This window comes from Oncorhynchus tshawytscha, linkage group LG02 (assembly GCF_018296145.1).
Source record: "Oncorhynchus tshawytscha isolate Ot180627B linkage group LG02, Otsh_v2.0, whole genome shotgun sequence".
Lineage (NCBI taxonomy): Eukaryota > Metazoa > Chordata > Actinopteri > Salmoniformes > Salmonidae > Oncorhynchus > Oncorhynchus tshawytscha.
In genome coordinates this window covers 8558089-8582732 of record NC_056430.1, presented here as the reverse complement: position 1 = coordinate 8582732, position 24644 = coordinate 8558089, and the positions used below count along the sequence as shown (strand labels likewise).

The window sequence follows — 24644 nt, the reverse complement described above, 5'->3', positions numbered from 1 at the left end:
CCACAGACGGATGCTGGTTGGGGTATGTACATACAGTCACTGTGGGGACGACATCCTGAATGCACTTATTGATAAAGCCAGTGACTGATGTGGTGTACTCCTCAATGCCATCGGAAGAATCCCAGAACATGTTTAGCATCTGCTTCACCTGACCACTTTTTTATGTACCGAGTCACTGGTGCTTCCTGCTTTAATTTTTGCCTTTAAGCGGGAATCAGGAGGATAGAATTATGGTCAGATTTGCAAATGAAAGGCGAGGGAGAGCTTTGTACACATCTCTGTGTGTGGAGTAAAGGTGGTCTAGAATTATTTTCCCTCTGGTTGCACCTTTAAGGTGCTGATAGAAATGAGGTAAAACTGATTTAAATTTCTCTGCATTAATGTCCCCTGCCACTAGGAACGCCACCTTTGGATGAGCGTTTTCCTGTTATGGTGGTATACACTAGATTGAGTGCGGATTTAGTGCCAGCATCGGTCTGTGGTGGTATGTAGACAGCTACGAAAAATACAGATGAAAACTCGGTAGATAGTGTGGTCTACATCTTATCATGAGACACTCTACCTCAGGCAAGCAAAACCTTGAGACTTCCTTATATATCGTGCACCAGCTGTTGTTTACATAAATGCATAGGCCCCCATGTCTTACCAGAGGCTGCTGTTCTGTCAATAGAGTGTATAACCCGCCAGCTGTATGTTCTTTATGTCGTCGTTCAGCCACGACTCGGTGAAACATAAGATATTACAGTTTTTAGTGTCCTGTTGGTAGGATATACATGCTTTCAGTTCATCCCATTTATTTTCCATCGATTGAAAGTTAGCTAGCAGGATGGAAGGCAAAGGTAGATTAGCCACTCGTTGCCTGATCCTCACAAGGCACCTTGATCTTTTTCCGCAAAATCTCTGTTTTCTTCTCCAGCAAATGACAGGGATCGGGGCCTGGTCGGGTGTTTGTAGTATAACCCTCTAGTCCGGCTCATTGAAGAAAAACTCCTTGTCTAATCTGAGGTGAGTAATTGCATGTCTGATGTCCAGAAGCTCTTTTCAGTCATAAGAGACTCTAGCAGCAACATTATGTGCAAAACAAGCTACGAACAACGCAAAAAAACTAACATGGTTGGTTAAGAGTCAATAAGATGGCAGCCCTACCCTCCGGCACCATCACCGTAGGCCATGTTATTACTGTATAACAAAGTATTGAACAAAAACTTTTGTTATTGACCAAATACTTATTTTCCACCATAATTTGCAAATAAATTCATTAAAAATCCTACAATGTGATTTTCTGGATTTTTTTTCTCATTTGGTCTGTCATAGTTGAAGTGTACCTATGATGAAAATGACAAGCCTCTCTCATCTTTTTAAGTGGGAGAACTTGCACAATTGGTGGCTGACTAAATACTTTTTTGCCCCAGTGTATCTGTGAATTGAAACATGCAGGCAATTGTATTTCATTAAGATTAAGGAACCACAGTCTACCCTTAGTACTGTTATACTGTACATACTGAATGTAATTACAAAAAGCATATGCGTTCATCCTTTGAATGTTCCATTTATTTTATATAAGGATACCTCTGCATTTTCATTCTCGAAACAATGTATTCTTACATATGAACAGTTTTTACAAAATGTTTAAGTATTCTTGGCATTTGGATATATATATATTTGTGTTTATTTATTTAACCTTATATAATTAGGCATTTATATAATTAGGCATATAATTAGGCAAGTCAGTTAAGAACAAATTCCTATTTACTATGATGGCCAAACCCGGACGACGCTGGGACAATTGTGCACCGTCCTATGGGACGGATGTTTTTTTTTTTATTTTATTATTCTTATTATATATTTTTTTCACCTTAATTTAACCAGGTAGGTTAAACACTAACGAGTCACATGACACCGGGAGGGAAAACAAAGCAGTGCGACACAAACAGCAACACAGAGTTACACATGGAATAAAACAAACATACAGTCAATAACACAATAGAAAAAAACATATACAGTGTGTGCAAATGAGGTAAGATTAGGGAGGTAAGGCAATAAATAGGCCGTAGTGGTGATGTAATAACAATTTAGCAATTAAACACTGTAGTGATAGATGTGCAGAAGGTGAATGTGCAAGTAGAGAAATTGGGGTGCGAAGGAGCAAAAAAATAATAATAATATGGGGATGAAGTAGTTGGGTGGGCTATTTACAGATGGGCTATGTACAGGTGTAATGATCTGTGAGCTGCTCTGACAGCTGATGCTTAAAGTTAGTCAGGGAGATATGAGTCTCCAGCTTCAATGATTTTTGCAATTAGTTCCAGTCATTGGCAGCAGAGAACTGGAAGGATAAGGAGACCAAATGAGGAATAGGCTTTGGGGGTGACCAGTGAAATATACCTGCTGGAGCACGTGATGCGGGTGGGTTGCTGCTATGGTGACCAGTGAGCTGAGATAAAGCGGGGCTTTACCTAGCAAAGACTTATAGATGTGGGTTTGGCGACGAATATGAAGCAAGGGCCAGCCAACGAGAGCATACAGGTCACAGTGGTGGGTAGTATATGGAGCTTTAGTGACAAAACGGATGACACTGTGATAGACTGCATCCAATTTGCTGAGTAAAGTGTTGGAGGCTATTTTGTAAATGACATTGCCAAAGTCAAGGATCGGTAGGATGGTCAGTCGTACGAGGGTATGTTAGGCAGCATGAGTGATGGATGCTTTGTTACGAAATAGGAAGCCAATTCTAGGTTTAAATTTGGATAGGAGATGCTTAATGTGAGACTGAAACGAGAGTTTACAGTCTAACCAGACACCTAGGTATTTGTAGTTGTCCACATATTCTAAGTCAGAACCATCCAGAGTAGTGATGCTGGATGGACGGGCAGGTGCTGGTAGCGATCGGTTGAAAAGCATGCATTTAGTTTTACTTGCATTTAAGAGCAGTTGGAGGCCACGGAAGGAGAGTTGTATGGCATTGAAGCTCATCTGGAGGTTAGTAAACACAGTGTACAACAAAGGGCCAGAGGTTTACAGAATGGTGTCGTCTGCGTAAATGTGGATCAGAGAATCACCAGCAGCGAGAGCGACATCATTGATGTATACAGAGAAGAGAGTCGGCCCGAGAATTGAACCCTGTGGCACCCCCATAGAGACTGCCAGAGGTCCGGACAACAGGCCCTCTGATTTGACACATTGAACTCTGTCAGAGAAGCAGTTGGTGAACCAGGCGAAGAAATCATTTGAGAAACCAAGGCTGTTGAGTCTGCCGATAAGAATATGGTGATTGACAGAGTCGAAAGCCTTGGCCAGGTCGATGAATACGGCTGCACAGTATTGTCTTTTATTGATGGTGGTTATGATATCGTTTAGGACCTTGAGCGTGGCTGAGATCAACCCATGACCAGCTCTGAAACCAGATTGCATAGCGGAGAAGGTACAGTGGGATTCGAAATGGTCGGTGATCTGTTTGTTAACTTGGCTTTTGAAGACCTTAGAAAGGCAGGGTAGGATAGATATAGGTCTGTATGTCACGGCCGTTGAAGGAACTGGACCAAGGTGCAGCGTGGTGAGCGTGGTACATATTCTTTATTAGAATGAAAAGACGCTGAACAAAACAATAAACACAACAAAACAAACCATGACGCTAAAGGCTATGTGCCATAAACAAAGTCAACTTCCCACAAAGACAGGTGGGAAAAAGGGCTGCCTAAGTATGGTTCTCAATCAGATAGACAACGATAGACAGCTGTCCCTGATTGAGAACCCTACCGGGTCAAACATAGAAATACACCATCACCTGTCTGGATTTGGGTAAAGGAGAAGTGGGGTGGGTTCGGTATATATATACAGTACCAGTATTTCTTTCCAAGCCAAGTCAAACCAGAATGTGTTATCATCATCTAGTGTCCACAAGCCAAAATGCAGGATCTGGCATTTTGACAGAAAAACCATCAACAAACCCAGTCGATGCTCATCAAACTTTCCCCTCTGTTAGCTGTCAATTTTAATTCATTAGTCTTAGAGATGTGTTGGTATTTACAATGGTAATACAGGGCAGCCAGTCAGAAATAAATAAAATCATGACCAAAAAAAAACTCTGAACACTGATATTCTCTCATGCAGCTATAACAAGATTTCCCTGCTATATCTAATCATTACAAAGTTGACTCACCACATAGAAATATAATCTATAGAACATAATAGGGATTCTATTTCTATAACTATGGGTTCTATGCATTCTATTCCTATTTTCTCCATATTCCACCATTGTCTCAGGGATCTCTGCTCCTCATCTCATTCCATCCAGTCCAGAAGACATTCATAACGTTCTGTAACCTTCAGAAGCTCTAACTGCAACAGAATATGGTAACGCTTTCTATAAATAGCCTCTTTAAAATGCAGTAGAAGCACATGTTTAAGTTGGGATAAACAATCAAAAGGCCGTTATAAATATACTTACAATGCAGGTTCTACCATAACACAATGCAGGTTCTACCATAAGGCACTTTTATGCAAATATAAATAAAACTGTAATAAACAATTGTTTACAATCATCAGCACTCCAAGTCAAACACTTTGAAAAATAATTCACAAAGGGTTTTTGGCTGTCCCAAAAGGAGAACGCTTTTTGGTTCCAGATAGAACCCTTTTGGTTCCAGGTGGAAGTCTTTCGGGTTCCATGTTGAACCCTCTGTAGAAAGGGCCCTAAATGGAATCAAAAGGGTTCTTCCTGGAACCATTCAAATGGTTCTCACATGGCAGGGCTCTCTAACCCTGTTCCTGGAGAGCTACCGTCCTGTAGGTTTTTTCTCACCTGATGCTATTAATTAGCTGGTTGATTATCTGAATGTGGTTAGTTACAATAGGGGTTGGCGTGAACCTACAAGACGGTAGCTCTCTAGGAACGGTTGGAGAGCCCTGTCCTATGGGGACAGCCAAAGAACCCTTTTAGATTCTAGACAGCATCTAAGAGTGTAGTAAGGGGACACGCTGCACACGCTTCCCAATGCCTTCTATCGTTTTCGATTAGGAAAAAGAAATCTTAATCGATAACCTTCTTGAAAGGCATCAGGTAGAAGTAAATGAATCCATAAATACAAACATAATTGTACATATATCTAAAAGCTGCAATATGTAACATTTTGGGTGACCTGAACACATTCACATAGAATTGTGAGTTATAGATATGTCATTCTCATTGAAAGCATGTCTAAGAAGCGCTATATCTGTTCTATGTGTGCGATTTCTATGCTTCCTGTCCTTAAGTTTCATTTTTGCACACCAGCTTTAAACAGCTGAAAACACAATATTTTTGGAAAATACAGTCACAGTCAAAAGTTTGGACACTCCTACTCATTCAAGGCTTTTTCTTTATTTTTACTATTTTCTACATTGTAGTATAATAGTGAAGACATCAAAACTATGAAATAACACACGTGGAATCATGTATTAACCAAAAAGTGTTAAACAAATCAAAATATATTATATATTTGAAATTCTTCAAAGTAGCCACCCTTTGCCTTGATGACAGCTTTGCACACTCTTGGCATTCTGTCAACCAGCTTCATGAGGTAGTCACCAGGAATGCATTTCAATTAACAGGTGTGCCTTGTTAAAAGTTCATTATTGAAATGTCTTTCCAACTGAGCCAATCAGTTGTGCTGTGACAAGGTGGGGGGGGTATACAGAAGATATCCTTATTTGGTAGAAGACGAAGTCCATATTATGGCAACAACAGCACAAAGAGAAACGACAGTCCATCATTATTTTAAGACATGAAAGTTTCAATCCAGAAAATTTCAAGAACTTTTCAAGTTTCTTCAATGCGGTCACGAAAACCATCAAGCGCTATGATGAAACTGGCTCTCATGAGAATAAGTTCATTCGTGTTACCAGCCTCAGAAATTGCGGCCCAAATAAATTCTTCACAGAGTTCAAGTAACAGACACATCTCAACATCAACTGTTCAGAGGAGACTGTGTGAATCAGGACTTTATGGTCGAATTGCTGCAAAGAAACCACTACTAAAGGACACCTATGAGAAGAAGAGACTTGCTTGGGCCAAGAAACAGGAGCAATGGACCGGTGGAAATCTGTCCTTTGATCTGATGAGTCCAACTGTTCGATTTTTTGGTTCCAACCACCGTGTCTTTGTGAGACACAGAGTAGGTGAACAGATGATCTCCGCATGTGTGGTTCCCACCGTGAAGTGATCTCCGCATGTGTGGTTCCCACCGGGAAGCATGCAGGAGGAGGTGTGATGGTGTGGGGGTGCTTTGCTGGTGACACTGTCAGTGATTTATTTAGAATTCAAGGCACTCTTAACCAGCATGGCTACCACAGCATTCTGCAGCGATACGCCATCCCATCTGGTTTGCACTTAGTGATTTGTTTTTCAACAGAAAATGACCCAACACACCTCCAGGCTGTGTAAGGGCTATTTGATCAAAAAGGAGAGTGATGTAGTGCTGCATCAGATGACCTGGCCTCCACAATCACCCGACCTCAAACCCAATTAGTTGGTTTGGGAAGAGTCGGACCGCAGAGTGAAGGAAAAGCAGCAAACAAGTGCTCAGCATATGTGGGAATTCCTTCAAGGAAAAGCATTCCAGGTGAAGCTGGTTGAGAGAATGCCAAGTGTGAAAAGCTGGCGAACTATTAGTATAGTAGTGTATGTATTTGGACAGTGATGCAACATTTTTACATGTGGCTCTATACTTCATCATTTCGGATTTGAGATCAATTGTTCATATTTATTTTTTACCTTTATTAACTAGGCAAGTCAGTTAAGAACAAATTCTTATGTTCAATGACGGCCTAGAAACAGTGGGTTAACTGCCTGTTCAGGGGCAGAACGACAGATTTGTACCTTGTCAGCTCGGGGGTTTGAACTTGCAACCTTCCATTTACTAGTCCAACGCCCCAAACACTAGGCTACCCTGCCCCATATGAGGTGACAGACAGAATGTCACCTTTTAATTGAGGGTATTTTCATATCTGATTTAAGTATTTGGACAAATTTGTACTTATAGTGTACTAAAGTAGTCAAAAACTGAGTATTTGCTCCCAGATTTCTTGGGTTTTGGGTTTTGCCCAATAGGAACCGAATGGTGATTAGAGTGATATTCCATCTAAGTGAGTAGATAAGATGTTTGTGAACAGTTCTATATCAATCCTGATAATGCCATGATTAAGAAAAATCATGAATGAATTGTGAATAATGATGAGTGAGTAAAGTTATAGAAGCTACAGCAAAGTATGCTAGCCTCTCTACATTACCAATAACAAGGGAGGTTAGCATGCTAACCTCTCAACATTACCAATAACAAGGGAGGATAGCATGCTAACCTCTCAACATTACCAATAACAAGGGAGGTTAGCATGCTAACCTCTCAACATTACCAATAACAAGGGAGGTTAGCATGCTAACCTCTCAACATTACCAATAACACGGGAGGTTAGCATGCTAACCTCTCTACATTACCAATAACAAGGGAGGTTAGCATGCTAACCTCTCTACATTACCAATAACAAGGGAGGATAGCATGCTAACCTCTCAACATTACCAATAACAATGGAGGATAGCATGCTAACCTCTCAACATTACCAATAACAATGGAGGTTAGCATGTTTTGGGGGAAAGATCTTTGACCCTCTGTAACTTTCTCACTCATCGTCTTTCATGATTCAAGATGATCCATAATCATGTAGAAATATTTAGAACCATCTAACGCATCCAACACGTTTGGATCTTCACAAGCTTGATGTCGTCATTGTGTGCTAGGAATATGGGACCAAATACTACATTTGACACTATAAGTTAAATTTTTCCAAATACTTATGACATCTTCAAATGAGGGGGACTAGATCTATAAAGTGCTTTCATTTCTAAATGGCAAATCAGATATGTATAAATAGTACCCTCAAGTGAAAGATGACATTATGTACTGTCACCTCATACGGAACATTTGATGTCAAATCCAAAATGCTGGACTATAGAGACGATGTAGAAAGTTAGCATCACTGTCCATATAAATATGCAGGAGAGAGTAGTCAGCATTAATAAGTCCACTTCAGAAGAAGGGTGAAAGAATGAGGACGTAGCCCCAAATGTACACGGCCAGTCTGTGTGCACACATTTATTACACCTCAGAGTTAGTGAGCGCCATGTGGGTTGAATCGGGGAGGTTGTTATAATTCAATTCCTTGTTTTTGTTGTTGCTGTCGATCAGGAGGTTCCGTCGCTCCAGTGTGTAGTCCACTCTTTCTTGTGGAGGAACCCTGCCTTCTGGCTCTCATGGAACTGGGGAAGGTCCTGGTGGGGAATCTTCACCGCATGGTACTGAGGCACTTGGTCTTCATACTGGACCCGACGGAAGAAACCACACTGTGGGAGAGAATGGGGAGGGAAGGAGGGAGGGAGTGGGAGAGAGAAGGGGGAGGGAAGGAGGGAGTAGGAGAGAGAAGGGGGAGGGAAGGATGGCGTGGGAGAGAGAAGGGGGAGGGAAGGAGGGAGTGGGAGAGAGAAGGGGGAGGGAAGGAGGGAGTGGGAGAGAGAAGGGGGAGGGAAGGAGGGAGTGGGAGAGAGAAGGGGGAGGGAAGGAGGGAGTGGGAGAGAGAAGGGGGAGGGAAGGAGGGAGTGGGAGAGAGAAGGGGGAGGGAAGGAGGGAGTGGGAGAGAGAGAGGGGGGAAGGAGGGAAGGAGAGAGAAGGGGAGGGAAGGAGGGAAGGAGAGAGAAGGGGGAGGGAAGGAGGGAGTGGGAGAGAGAAGGGGGAGGGAAGGAGAGAGAAGGGGTGGGAAGGAGGGAGTGGGAGAGAGAAGAGGGAGGGAAGGAAGGAGGGAGGGAAGGAGGGAGTGGGAGAGAGAAGGGGGAGGGAAGGAGAAAGAAGGGGGAGGGAAGGAGAGAGAAGGGGGAGGGAAGGAGAGAGAAAGGGGAGGGAAGGAGAGAGTGGGAGAGAGAAGGGGGAGGGAAGGAGAGAGAAGGGGGAGGGAAGGAGAGAGAAGGGGGAGGGAAGGAGAGAGAAAGGGGGAGGGAAGGAGAGAGTGGGAGAGAGAAGGGGAGGTAAGGAGAGAGAAAGGGGAGGGAAGGAGAGAGTGGGAGAGAGAAAGGGGAGGGAAGGAGAGAGAAAGGGGAGGGAAGGAGAGAGAAAGGGGAGGGAAGGAGAGAGTGGGAGAGAGAAGGGGGAGGGAAGGAGAGAGAAAGGGGAGGGAAGGAGAGAGAAAGGGGGAGGGAAGGAGAGAGGAGGGGGAGGGAAGGAGAGAGAAGGGGGAGGGAAGGAGAGAGAAGGGGGAGGGAAGGAAAGAGAAGGGGGAGGGAAGGAGAGAGAAGGGGGAGGGAAGGAGAGAGAAAGGGGAGGGAAGGAGAGAGAAGGGGGAGGGAAGGAGAGAGAAAGGGGGAGGGAAGGAGAGAGAAAGGGGGAGGGAAGGAGAGAGAAGGGGAGGGAAGGAGAGAGAAGGGGGAGGGAAGGAGAGAGCGGGGAGAGAGAAAGGGGAGGGAAGGAGAGAGCGTATGAAAAATGCTCTTTGCCGATGCCGCTGAGTAACCCAAAGGAGATTGTTTTGCTTTTGATTGTGCACAAACCAAAATGTTCAGATGACTTGTGAAACGTCAGTAAAACAGGTGACACACAAGCAAAGAAAACACACCAGTGCCTTGCAAAACATTACAATTGTGCTGCCACAAGTTGTCATTTCACCTACAACCACCACACTCTTACAGCCCCCACCCCCCTTTTTGTCAGAAACACAAAAGAACAACAGAGAACACATGTTCATTCTGGAATTCTAACATTGTTATCAAGTGTGGGACCAGGTGATAATGTTAATGAATAGAACCAGAATTATTAGCAACATGAACACAACTTCCTTGTTCCAGAATGAACTTGTTTCAGGTACAGAATTTAAGGTCAAAGATCACACAGCAGGCAGAGCCACAGCATGCAGCACAACAGCTCTCTGTCTGTTAGGCACAGATCTAGGATCAGCTTACCTATCCCCCAAAACCCCTAACCTTAACCATTAGAGGAGGCAACGCAAAACTGAAACTGGATCAGTGTCTAAGGGGAACTACAGGGCTTGAGAGACCAGGGCATGCCAGTTCGAGGCAGGCCAGGGTGCGTGGTTTTACCGCTTGGGGGAGAAGGTAGGGGAAAGCAGGAACCTATTGGTCTGATGCCTGCTTCTCCACCTCAGAGGGCTGAATGTGCATGTGGGCGTGGTAGTATTCTGTCTCGTACTGGGGGTGGCGCTCTGTACGCTTGAAGAACCCACACTGAGGAGAGGGTGGAAGAGAAGGAAGAGGAGAAGGAGGAGAGGGGGAGGAGAAGGAGTTACAACAGAGATGTATGGAGGGAGGGAGGTGAATAAAAGTACAGAGTAAAAGAGGTGGGGAGAGGAGGGATGAGGAGAGGAGAGATGAGATGAGGAGAGGAGACGAGAGATGGACTAGAGATGAGGAGAGGAGAGATGAGGAGAGATGAGGAGAGGAGAGATGGGGAGAGGAGAGATGGACTAGAGATGTGGAGAGGAGAGATGGACTAGAGATGTGGAGAGGAGAGATGGACTAGAGATGTGGAGAGGAGACATGGACTAGAGATGTGGAGAGGAGACATGGACTAGAGATGTGGAGAGGAGAGATGGACTAGAGATGGGGAGAGGAGAGATGGACTAGAGATGTGGAGAGGAGAGATGGACTAGAGATGGGGAGAGGAGAGATGGACTAGAGATGGGGAGAGGAGAGGTGGACTAGAGATGTGGAGAGGAGAGATGGACTAGAGATGTGGAGAGGAGAGATGGACTAGAGATGTGGAGAGGAGAGATGAGGAGAGACGGACTAGAGATGAGGAGAGGAGAGATGGACTAGAGATGTGGAGGGGAGAGATAGACTAGAGATGTGGAGAGGAGAGATGAGGAGAGGAGAGATGGACTAGAGATGAGGAGAGGAGAGATGGACTAGAGATGGACTAGAGATGAGGAGAGATGGACTAGAGATGGACTAGAGATGTGGAGAGGAGAGGTGGACTAGAGATGTGGAGAGGAGAGATGGACTAGAGATGTGGAGAGGAGAGATGGACTAGAGATGGACTAGAGATGAGGAGAGATGGACTAGAGATGGGGAGAGGAGAGATGGACTAGAGATGAGGAGAGATGGACTAGAGATGAGGAGAGGAGAGATGGACTAGAGATGAGGAGAGGAGAGGTGGACTAGAGATGTGGAGAGGAGAGATGGACTAGAGATGGACTAGAGATGAGGAGAGATGGACTAGAGATGGGGAGAGGAGAGGTGGACTAGAGATGTGGAGAGGAGAGATGGACTAGAGATGGGGAGAGATGGACTAGAGATGGACTAGAGATGTGGAGGGAGAGATAGACTAGAGATGTGGAGAGGAGAGATGAGGAGAGGAGAGATGGACTAGAGATGAGGAGAGGAGAGATGGACTAGAGATGGGGAGAGATGGACTAGAGTTGGGGGAGGAGAGATGGACTAGAGATGGACTAGAGATGGGGAGAAGATAGATGGACTAAAGATGAGGAGAGATGGACTAGAGATGAGGAGAGGAGCAATGGACTAGAGATGGGGAGAGGAGAGATGGACTAGAGATGAGGAGAGGAGAGAGGAGAGATGGACTAGAGATGGACTGGAGATGAGGAGAGGAGAGATGGACTAGAGATGAGGAGAGGAGAGATGGACTAGAGATGGGGAGAGGAGAGGTGGACTAGAGATGTGGAGAGAGAGATGGACTAGAGATGTGGAGAGGAGAGATGGACTAGAGATGTGGAGAGGAGAGATGGACTAGAGATGAGGAGAGGAGAGATGGACTAGAGATGAGGAGAGATGGACTAGAGATGAGGAGAGGAGAGATGGACTAGAGATGGACTGGAGATGAGGAGAGGAGAGATGGACTAGAGATGGAGAGAGAGAGAGAGACAGAGAGAGAGTGAAGTAACAATCAGATGAGCTCCTGCATTTTTCAGCATTTTCTTTAAAAAAGATAGATTAGGAGTTAGATAAACTTAGATTTTTTGTCAGGAACACATACTGGATTCTACCCTCTACAACATAACCCCTACTTCAAATCAAAACTTAAAACCTACAACCTGATTTTGGACGGAATTACGGAATCACCTGGAAGGTTCACAACTACCAAGATTTGTTTCTCTATACAGTAAATTCTCTGGAAAACAACAGAAACCTGAAAACACCATCCAACCTGGAACTGAGTGAGTAATGCTTAGTCTGAAACTGTATATATTTTTTTCCAGAAGCCAAGAAGAAAAATACACAACATTACTTTATAAGGATTTCTAACTCTAATTCTAACATAATTCTGCCAAGCTTGATACAGCTTCAAATAGCACTGACGTGTCAAGTGAGAGGTGTCAAAGCTCATTAGCCCAACAATGGCAGGAGAGTCACACAGTCTACCCCAACCAAATGGAGAGGCCTTAGAAGCTCCCTCCCGCTGTTCAGAGGTAATTAAAATACAGTACCCTTTGCATGTAAAGAATGATAAGTCAAGAAAAGAGTACAAAATGAAGCTCCTTATGGAAAATCAAGAGACACTTTTTGCTGACTATTACAAAAATGGGAACATCAGCAACCTTATCTTCCACACAAACCATCCCCTGGCATGGCACAGTGCTATATTAGCACACTACCCCTCTGTTACGAGAGGGGGGATTAACGAGGGGTGGAAACTCAGAATACTTGACAACGAGGACTCTGAGTTAAGTAATATAAATATCTATAAGTCCGGAACAGTAATGTTACAAGGTAACCACAAACAGTTTCAGCTGGACTTTCACCTAATCAAAGAATTAGCTCAGCAGGAGAAACTCTCCCTTGATAAAGATACCCCCACCCCGAGAGGATCAGACCAGACCTCTTCATTATGTAACCCCACAGATGAGCAACCCCCAGCGGAGGGTCAACCTCCCAGCACAGATTACCACTCCCTCATTGAAATGAAGGACAAATTCACCCAGCTGGAGATAAGGCAGGTGGAGCTGGAACAGCAGGTGATTACACTTCAGTCAGCACAGACCCAGACAACAGTCCAGCACAACAACAGCCCCTTAACCAGACCCGGAGAGCTGGAGGTGGACAGAGACATATCTGCACTTTGGACAGTGGTGAGACAAATACAACAGGAGAAAGAGGAGCAGAACAGAGCACTAGAGGAGAGTATCAGACTGCTGGTGGAGGAGAGGTTGAGGGGGATGGAGGAGAGGGTGAGGGGGATGGAGGAGAAGTTGAGGGGGACGGAGTGTGACAGAGAACAACCCACTAGAGAGGTGGCCACCCCCACAGAGAAGCCAGCAGAACAGCCCACCTCAGCACCCAACAAAAGTCTCGACACCACAGCAGAACAGTCCACACCAGACCCTGACCATAGAGTCGACATCACAGCACAACAGACAAATGAAGAACCCCAAGCCCAGAGGCTCTCACCCCTCTGAGCACCCCCCTGTCAGCCACCCTGATAGCCCTTCTGACAACCCCCCCACCCACTGAGGACAAACACAAGACACAGATTGTACTACTTATGGACTCAAATGGGAAATATATCGAAGAAAAAAACTTTTCCCAAACACAGTGTGTCTAAACTCTGGTGTCCAAACACCCAGCGCGCCCTAGACCTTCTGTCTGAGGCCAAACTAGGCTCACCCAGCCACATAATAATACACACAGGCACAAACGACCTGAGAGCACAGCAGGAAAGAGTGGCCACAGCACTGAAGGGAGTGATTGAAAAGGCTTCTTCTACTTTCCCCAACGCACAAGTGGTTATCTCCACCCTGCTACCACGAAAAGACTTCCACCCCGCCACAATACAGCGGGTAAATGCAAGTATTTCCCGTGACTGTGCCTCAAAACCAAACGTTTTCCTGGCCCACCACTCCACCCTGGACTTGAACAGCCTCTATGACCAGGTCCACCTCTACAAGGCAGCAGTGCCCACCTTTGCCCGGACTCTAAAGGACATCGCTCTCAAACGTATCCCCAACACTCTACACAGGAGCAACAGATCAATAGACACCCCACCCAGACCAGCGAGACACCCTCCCAGATCTGCAGGACCTCCCCTGGACCTACACATAGAGGACCCACGCCAAGAGGAATTACATCCAGACCACAGTACACCCAGACACATCCACACCCCCACCCCAACCAATCAACACCCCCACGTCAACCATGCCCACACTCCATTTAGGCCCCCTCAGATCAGACCTATGCCACTCCTGCCCACCCCATGCACCCCACCCCGCAAAGAGGGCCTCAACATGGAAGCCACACATACGCCCAGGTAGTGAGCGGGCAAACAGTCCCAACCCCCACTCTCACACTCGCCCAAGCCAATGGCATGTACCAGATGCTCAGCAGGCTCTGCTCACACTTACTGGCCTGAGGCTAAACCACGACCAACAACATTGGACACTCTATGGAACAAAAAGCCTTCACTATATTATCCTGGAATATCCAAGGCCTGAGGTCATCTGCCTTTGGCCTAAAGAGCAGAAACCCGGACTTCACCAAAGAAATCGGTAATACAGACATTGTCATCCTGCAAGAAACCTGGTATAGAGGAGATGGACCCACTGGTTGCCCTCTAGGTTACAGAGAGCTGGTAGTCCCATCCACCAAACTACCAGGTGTGAAACAGGGAAGGGACTCAGGGGGTATGCTAATTTGGTATAGAGCAGACCTAACTCACTCCATTAAATTAATCAAAACAGGAACATTCTACATTTGGCTAGAAATTCAAAAAGAAATTATCCTAACAGAGAAAAATGTCCTCCTGTGTGCTACCTATATCCCCCACTAGAATCCCCATATTTTAATGAAGACAGCTTCTCCATCCTGGAGGGGGAAATCAATAATTTCCAGGCCCAGGGACATGTACTAGTCTGTGGTGACCTAAATGCCAGAACCGGACAAGAACCTGACACCCTCAGCACACAGGGGGACAAACACCTGCCTGGAGGTGACAGCATTCCCTCCCCCATATGCCCCCCTAGGCACAACTATGACAACATAACCAACAAAAACGGGTCACAACTCCTGCAGCTCTGTCGCACGCTGGGTATGTACATAGTCAACGGTAGGCTTCGAGGGGACTCCTATGGTAGGTACACCTATAGCTCATCTCTTGGCAGTAGTACTGTAGACTACTTTATCACTGACCTCAACCCAGAGTCTCTCAGAGCGTTCACAGTCAGCCCACTGACACCCCTATCAGACCACAGCAAAATCAGTCTACTTAAACAGAGCAATACTCAATCATGAGGCATCAAAGCCAAAGGAACTGAGTAACATTAAGAAATGCTATAGATGGAAGGAATGCAGTTTGGAAACCTACCAAAAAAACAATTAGGCAACAACAAATTCAATCCCTTTTAGACAATTTCCTGGGTAAAACGTTCCACTGTAATAGTGAAGGTGTAAACTTGGCAGTAGAAAATCTTAACAGTATATTTGACCTCTCAGCTTCCCTATCAAATCTAAAAATCTCAAATAGAAAACCGAAGAAAATTAACAATAATGACAAATGGTTTGATGAAGAATGCAAAAATCTAAGAAAGAAATTGAGAAACCTGTCCAACCAAAAACATAGAGACCCGGAAAACCTGAGTCTACGCCTTCACTATGGTGAATCACTAAAACAATACAGAAATACACTACGGAAAAAGAAGGAACAGCATGTCAGAAATCAGCTCAATGCAATTGAAGAATCCATAGACTCTAACCACTTCTGGGAAAATTGGAAAACACTAAACAAACAACAACACGAAGAATTATCTATCCAAAATGGAGATGTATGGGTAAACCACTTCTCCAATCTCTTTGGCTCTATAACAAAGAATAAAGAGCAAAAACATATACATGATCAAATACAGATCTTAGAATCAACTATTAAAGACTACCAGAACCCACTGGATTCTCCAATTACCTTGAACGAGTTACAGGACAAAATAAAAACCCTCCAACCCAAAAAGGCCTGTGGTGTTGATGGTATCCTCAATGAAATGATCAAATATACAGACAACAAATTCCAATTGGCTATACTAAAACTCTTTAACATCATACTTAGCTCTGGCATCTTCCCCAATATTTGGAACCAAGGACTGATCACCCCAATCCACAAAAGTGGAGACAAATTTGACCCCAATAACTACCGTGGAATATGTGTCAACAGTAACCTTGGGAAAATCCTCTGCATTATTATTAACAGCAGACTCGTACATTTCCTCAATGAAAACAATGTACTGAGCAAATGTCAAATTGGCTTTTTACCAAATTACCGTACAACAGACCATGTATTCACCCTGCACACCCTAATTGACAATCAAACAAACCAAAACAAAGGCAAAGTCTTCTCATGCTTTGTTGATTTCAAAAAAGCCTTCGACTCAATCTGGCATGAGGGTCTGCTATACAAACTGATGGAAAGTGGTGTTGGGGGTAAAACATACGACATTATAAAATCCATGTACACAAACAACAAGTGTGCGGTTAAAATTGGCAAAAAACACACACATTTCTTCACACAGGGTCGTGGGGTTAGACAGGGATGCAGCTTAAGCCCCACCCTCTTCAACATATATATCAACGAATTGGCGAGGGCACTAGAAAAGTCTGCAGCACCCGGCCTCCCCTGCTAGAATCCGAAGTCAAATGTCTGCTGTTTGCTGATGATCTGGTGCTTCTGTCACCAACCAAGGAGGGCCTACAGCAGCACCTAGATCTTATGCACAGATTCTGTCAGACCTGGGCCCTGACAGTAAATCTCAGTAAGACCAAAATAATGGTGTTCCAAAAAGGTCCAGTCACCAGGACCACAAATACAAATTCCATCTAGACACTGTTGCCCTAGAGCACACAAAAACTATACATACCTTGGCCTAAACATCAGCACCACAGGTAACTTCCACAAAGCTGTGAACGATCTGAGAGACAAGGCAAGAAGGGCATTCTATGCCATCAAAAGAAACATAAATTTCAACATACCAATTAGGATCTGGCTAAAAATACTTGAATCAGTCATAGAGCCCATTGCCCTTTATGGTTGTGAGGTCTGGGGTCCGCTCACCAACCAAGACTTCACAAAATGGGACAAACACCAAATTGAGACTCTGCACGCAGAATTCTGCAAAAATATCCTCCGTGTACAACGTAGAACACCAAATAATGCATGCAGAGCAGAATTAGGCCGATACCCACTAATTATCAAAATCCAGAAAAGAGCTGTTAAATTCTACAACCACCTAAAAGGAAGCGATTCACAAACCTTCCATAACAAAGCCATCACCTACAGAGAGATGAACCTGGAGAAGAGTCCCCTAAGCAAGCTGGTCCTGGGGCTCTGTTCACAAACACAAACACACACTACAGAGCCCCAGGACAGCAGCACAATTAGACCCAACCAAATTATGAGAAAACAAAAAGATAACTACTTAACACATTGGAAAGAATTAACAAAAAACAGAGCAAACTAGAATGCTATTTGGCCCTACACAGAGAGTACACAGCGGCAGAATACCTGACCACTGTGACTGACCCAAAATTAAGGAAAGCCTTGACTATGTACAGACTCAGTGAGCATAGCCTTGCTATTGAGAAAGGCCGCCGTAGGCAGACATGGCTCTCAAGAGAAGACAGGCTATGTGCTCACTGCCCACAAAATGAGGTGGAAACTGAGCTGCACTTCCTAACCTCCTGCCCAATGTATGACCATATTAGAGAGACATATTTCCCTCAGATTACACAGATCCACAAAGAATTTGAAAACAAATCCAATTTTGAAAAACTCCCATATCTACTGGGTGAAATTCCACAGTGTGCCATCACAGCAGCAAGATTTGTGACCTGTTGCCACGAGAAAAGGGCAACCAGTGAAGAACAAACACCATTGTAAATACAACCCATATTTATGCTTATTTATTTTATCTTGTGTCCTTTAGCCATTTGTACATTGTTAGAACACTGTATATATATATAATATGACATTTGTAATGTCTTTACTGTTTTGAAACTTCTGTATGTGTAATGTTTACTGTTAATTTTTGTTGTTTTGGGGAGAGGAGAGATGGACTAGAGATGAGGAGAGATGGACTAGAGATGAGGAGAGGAGAGATGGACTAGAGATGAGGAGAGGAGAGGTGGACTAGAGATGTGGAGAGGAGAGATGGACTAGAGATGGACTAGAGATGAGGAGAGATGGACTAGAGATGGGGAGAGGAGAGGTGGACTAGAGATGTGGAGAGGAGAGATGGACTAGAGATGGGGAGAGATGGACTAGAGATGGACTAGAGATGTGGAGGGGAGAGATAGACTAGAGATGTGGAGAGGAGAGATGAGGAGAGGAGAGATGGACTAGAGATGAGGAGAGGAGAGATGGACTAGAGATGGGGAGAGATGGACTAGAGTTGGGGGAGGAGAGATGGACTAGAGATGGACTAGAGATGGGGAGAAGATAGATGGACTAAAGATGAGGAGAGATGGACTAGAGATGAGGAGAGGAGCAATGGACTAGAGATGGGGAGAGGAGAGATGGACTAGAGATGAGGAGAGGAGAGATGGACTAGAGATGGGGAGAGAAGAGATGGACTAGAGATGAGGAGAGGAGAGATGGACTAGAGATGAGGAGAGATGGACTAGAGATGAGGAGAGGAGAGATGGACTAGAGATGGACTGGAGATGAGGAGAGGAGAGATGGACTAGAGATGAGGAGAGGAGAGATGGACTAGAGATGAGGAGAGATGGACTAGAGATGAGGAGAGGAGAGATGGACTAGAGCAGAGATAAATAACTGACTTATCTCAGAGAGGTGAGGAGAATAGAACAAAGATCTGTAGATCTGTACAAAATACATCATGATTGAATGATAAGAGTATAGGGATGTGTAGTCTTCTTTCACAGTATGCAGAACAGTGGACCAGCGGCAGTATACCAGCCAGGATAATAGGGATACGTGGGCACCTACAGTAACTAATATACAGTATGATGTGTGTGGACCTTCCAGAGTATGCAGGGTCAGCACCAGTTTACCAGCCAGGATAATAGGGATACGTGGGCACCTACAGTAACTAATATACAGTATGATGTGTGTGGACCTTCCAGAGTATGCAGGGTCAGCACCAGTTTACCAGCCAGGATAATAGGGATACGTGGGCACCTACAGTAACTAATATACAGTATGATGTGTGTGGACCTTCCAGAGTATGCAGGGTCAGCACCAGTTTACCAGCCATGTATTTTACCAGGTAAGTTGAGTGAGAACCAGGGGTTGGAACCAAAATCATTTTCAAATCATTCCGATGTTCCGACCAGAAGATAAAGTTCTAAACCGGTTCGAACCCCAAAGAAGTAACAGTTCATGTAGGTCCTTTGAGTAGATTTTTGTTTAAACCTGTGAAATCAAAATAATTTTTCATTTACCTCATTCATTTAGCTCAATCATTTACCTCATTCATTTAGCTCATTCTTTTACCTCATTCATTTAGCTCATTCATTTACCTCATTCATTTAGCTCATTCATTTAGCTCATTCTTTTACCTCAATCATTTACCTCATTCATTTAGCTCATTCATTTACCTCATTCATTTAGCTCATTCATTTACCTCATTCATTTAGCTCATTCATTTACCTCATTCATTTACCTCATTCATTTAGCTCATTCTTTTACCTCAATCATTTACCTCATTCATTTACCTCAATCATTTACCTCATTCATTTAGCTCATTCTTTTACCTCAATCATTTAGCTCATTCTTTTACCTCAATCATTTAGCTCATTCTTTTACCTCAATCATTTACCTCATTCATTTAGCTCATTCTTTTACCTCAATCATTTAGCTCATTCTTTTACCTCAATCATTTACCTCATTCATTTACCTCATTCATTTACCTCATTCATTTACCTCATTCATTTACCTCATTCATTTAGCTCATTCTTTTACCTCATTCATTTACCTCATTCATTTAGCTCAATCATTTAGCTCATTCATTTAGCTCATTCTTTTACCTCATTCATTTACCTCATTCATTTACCTCATTCATTTAGCTCATTCTTTTACCTCATTCATTTACCTCATTCATTTAGCTCATTCATTTACCTCATTCATTTACCTCATTCATTTACCTCATTCATTTAGCTCATTCTTTTACCTCAATCATTTAGCTCATTCATTTACCTCATTCATTTACCTCATTCTTTTACCTCATTCATTTAGCTCATTCATTTACCTCATTCATTTACCTCATTCATTTACCTCATTCATTTAGCTCATTCTTTTACCTCAATCATTTACCTCATTCATTTACCTCATTCATTTAGCTCATTCTTTTACCTCAATCATTTACCTCATTCATTTAGCTCATTCTTTTACCTCAATCATTTAGCTCATTAATCAATTAGTGCTGATAGAGCAGGTTGCTCTGGAATGTGGAACGTTAGACTTTTTACTCAAGTAGTATTTTACTGGTTGACTTTCACTTTTACTTGAGTCATTTTCTATTAAGATATCTTTACTTTTACTCAAGTACGACAATTGAGTACTTTTTCCACCTCTGATTATATAGATATGTAAGGCCCAGTAATAGAGGTGTTTAGTCTACTATTAAAGTTGTTGGTACCATCCAGAGGATGCAGACCAGCAGAGACAACACCAGGATAATAGAGATATGTAGGAACAGTAATAGAGGTGCTTATTGTGTGTTATACTAGGTGTTGGTACCTTCCAGAGGATGCAGACCAGCAGAGACAACACCAGGATAATAGAGATATGTAGGAACAGTAATAGAGGTGCTTATTGTGTGTTATACTAGGTGTTGGTACCTTCCAGAGGATGCAGACCATCAGAGACAACACCAGGATACCAGCCAGGATGGCTATGAGAATCCACCACCAGGGGATCCAGTACTGGGCAGTCAGACCAACCTCTGGGTAAATCATCACTGGGACCTACAGGGGAAACACAGTCATATAAAGTAATGAGTGTTTTATTGTGAAGTGTCTTGTCTTTAATGTGTATGTATCTCCTAAGTTAGAGCTCAGCGCCATGGTCAGGAAAAGCCTGGCCCTAGTTATTCATGTGAATAGTTAAGTGTGTGTGTGTGTGTGTGTTACCTGTGCGGCAGCATCCCTCAGCACCAGGTGTTTGATGCTCGACTTGACTGTGATGTTGGCTCTAACCAGCAGCTCCAGAGCGCTGACTGATGGGAACTCCTGAGAGAAGAGAGAGAGAAGAGAGAAGAAGAGAGAAGAGGAACAGAGAGAGAAGAGAGAAGAAGAGAGAAGAGGAAGAGAGAGAGAGAAGAGAGAAGAAGAGGAACAGAGAGAGAAGAGAGAAGAAGAGAGAAGAGGAACAGAGAGAGAAGAGAGAAGAGAGAAGAGGAAGAGAGAGAGAGAAGAGAGAGGGAGAGAAGAGAGAAGAGGAAGAGAGAGAGAGAAGAGAGAGGGAGAGAAGAGAGAAGAGGAAGAGAGAGAGAGAAGAGAGAGGGAGAGAAGAGAGAAGAGGAAGAGAGAGGGAAGAGAGAGAGAAGAGAGGAGAGAGAAGAAGAGGGAGAAGTAGAGAGAGAAGAGAGAGAAGAGAGAAGAAGAGAGAGAAGAAGAGAGAGAAGACAGAAGAGAGAAAAGAGAGAAAAGAGAGAGAGAGAAGAGAGAAGAGAGAGAGAAGAGAGAAGAAGAGAGAGAAGAGAGAAGAAGAGAGGAGAGAGAAGAGAGAAGAAGAGAGGAGAGAGAAGGGAAGAGTAAATTCATCAGCGAACCCCTCATAACTCGATGGGGATAAATATTATCTTATATATTTTTGTAAATAGCATAGACTGGCAGTGCATGGCGAGATAAACCAAGTCTCGGGCCCTGGGAAGGAATATTTGTCACGCCCTGACCATAGTTTGCTTTGTATGTTTATATGTTTTGTTTGTGATCACGGTGTGATCTGAGTGGGCATTCTATGTTGGATGTCTAGTTTGTCTGTTTCTGTGTTTGGCCTGATATGGTTCTCAATCAGAGGCAGGTGTTAGTCATTGTCTCTGATTGGGAACCATATTTAGGTAGCCTTTTTTGTCATTGTGGGTGTCAGCACATTTTGGTATATAGCGTCACGGTCGTTGTTCATTTATTGTTTTGTTCAGTTTACTACAGTGTTTTCGTCAGCCATTAAAATGATGCTTTGGTCTGCTTCTTACGACGATCGTGACAATATTTCACAGCCAGCGCTATGGATGCAAGGACTGACCATCCACGGTATAGTATAGATTTACCATGTGTTTACCATGTGTTGAGGCTATACATAGTTTTTTGTTTACAAAAATTGGAATAAAACAAGTTTATATTTTGGGTTCTCACGGAGTGTGACAGTTGAACTGAGGTCATGAAGCATTTATAAATTATATTCTTCAACAATCATTTAAATTGTATTCCAGACCAAATCGATTTCGTAACTAAGGATTTTAGATTTCAATTACAATGCATTTATTATTTATTATTTACTCTCTCCCCCCTCCCTCTCTTCCCCTAATCCCCCTCCCTCTCTACCCCTAATCCCCCTCCCTCTCTACCCCTAATCCCTCTCTACCCCTAATCCCTCTCTAGCCCTAATCCCTCTCTAGCCTTGATCCCTCTCTAGCCCTGATCCCTCTCTAGCCCTGATCCCTCTCTAGCCCTCATCTCTCTCTAGCCCTCATCCCTCTCTACCCCTCATCCCTCTCTACCCCTCATCTCCCTCTCTCACCCCCATCTCCCTCTCTCACCCCCATCTCCCTCTCTCACCCCCATCTCCCTCTCTCACCCCCATCTCCCTCTCTTCCCCTAATCCCCCCTCCTCTCTACCCCTAATCCCCCCTCCCTCTCTACCCCTAATCCCTCTCTACCCCTAATCCCTCTCTACCCCTAATCCCTCTCTAGCCCTGATCCCTCTCTAGCCCTGATCCCTCTCTAGCCCTGATCCCTCTCTAGCCCTGATCCCTCTCTAGCCCTGATCCCTCTCTAGCCCTCATCTCTCTCTAGCCCTCATCCCTCTCTACCCCTCATCCCTCTCTACCCCTCATCTCCCTCTCTCACCCCCATCTCCCTCTCTCACCCCCATCTCCCTCTCTCACCCCCATCTCCCTCTCTCACCCCCATCTCCCTCTCTCACCCCATCTCCCTCTCTCCCCCTATACCCCATCTCCCTCTCTCCCCCTATACCCCATCTCCCTCTCTCCCCTTATCCCCCTCCCTCTCTCTCTGCATGTAATGCATTGCATTATGGGAACAGTAGTCTTTATTAACACAATGTGATAAGTGACGTGGTGTTTTACCTCCAGGAAGGTGCTGTTCCACAAACGTCCCTGGATCTTGAGGACAGCAGAGCCAGAGAAACTGAGGAGAGGACACTGGAAAAGGACGCAATGCGCTGAACCCAGCAGACAGTCCTACAGACAGACGGGGGGGAAACTAGTGATGAGAATAGCAGGGTCGGTATTCAATCTCTGATTCAGAGGGGGTTGGGTTAAATGCGGAAGACACATTTCAGTTGAAGGCATTCAGTTGTACAACTGACTAGGTATTCCACTTTCCCCTTCCCTGCCCAGTCAAACTAGCAGTAAGGATTGTGTGCAGGACTCTTAGGGTTTGAAGCTTATTTCTACTGTACAGGTCAACTGACTCTGACATTTGGTTTACAACCCCCTCCTACCTCTGTTTCTCTCCCTCCTCCCATTCCCCATCTCCCTCTCCCCCATCTCCCTCTCTCCCCCTCCCCCTCCTACCTCTGTTTCTCTCCCTCCTCCCATTCCCCCTACCCCCATCTCCCTCTCTTCCCCCCCTCCCTCTCTCCCCCTATCCCCCTCCCTCTCCCCCTAGGGGGCTACCTCTCTCTCCCCTCCCTCTATCACTCTATCCCCTCCTCCTATCCCCCAACTTCTAACCCTCTCTCTCCCCTCCATCTCCCCTCCCTCCCCCTCCTACCTCTCTCCTCCCTCTCCCCACCTTCTACCCCTCTCTCTCCCCCTATCCTCCATCTCCCCTCCCTCACCCTCCTCCCTCCCACCTTCTACCCCTCTCTCTCTTCCCTCCTCTCTCCCTCCCTCCCTCCCTCACTCACCAGTTTGAGTGACTTCCGTCTCTCGGAGGCAGCCACAGCGGGCGTGGTCCTACCCAGACTGCCCTTGGTCATCACATGCCCCTCCTCTTCCGGGTGGGATCGCCCCTTCCTCCTGAACTGTTCACGGGGACAGGAAACAGAAGACGGCACATTTGTTTACAATAACTTGTTTATTATAATCCACAGAGTTGTGTAAATTGAAGACTTGGACAATTTCTTCCGGTGTTTGTAGACTGAGGTGAATATAAAATATATATTGTTTCCAAGGAAACGCAACAAGCAGGTTGACGTTTATTGTCACGAGTCTTGTCCTGGGGGCAGAACTGAGAGATTTCCCTTAGATAGGCCAGCTGCAAAGAAAACACTTGCTATTGTTAGACTCTAGCTTGAAATGCACTGATTCAAGTTACCACACTAGAAGTCATGAATTACGTGACATGTATAAGGAATGCATGTGTTGGGGTCAATGAAGGGTAGATGGGACGAAGAAATATGGAAAATGACTTGAGAGTAGCAACTTCAAAATCTGCTTCATATTTCTGAAGAGGGAGGTGAAAGGCACTTTTT

The 24644-nt window shown here is 44.6% G+C and overlaps 1 protein-coding gene across 2 annotated transcripts; it reads right to left on the bottom strand.

The window, feature by feature from the left end:
- Nucleotides 1-6933: 6933 nt before the first annotated feature.
- On the bottom strand, nt 6934-24281 carry LOC121840694 (integrin alpha-7-like). 2 transcript variants are annotated; one of them, XM_042305554.1, is made up of 6 exons: nt 24078-24281; nt 23293-23406; nt 21116-21214; nt 20825-20950; nt 10115-10258; nt 8285-8374 (listed from the first exon to the last, which is right to left on the bottom strand). In XM_042305554.1, exons 1-5 carry the CDS (start codon nt 24147-24149, stop codon nt 10148-10150), a joined length of 522 nt encoding a protein of 173 aa, XP_042161488.1. In that variant the 5' UTR covers nt 24150-24281; the 3' UTR covers nt 8285-8374; nt 10115-10147. The 2 variants fall into 2 exon arrangements, with proteins under 2 accessions (XP_042161484.1, XP_042161488.1); XM_042305550.1 differs by lacking the exon at nt 10115-10258 and having other exon boundaries at nt 6934-8374; nt 24078-24280.
- Nucleotides 24282-24644: the final 363 nt, after the last annotated feature.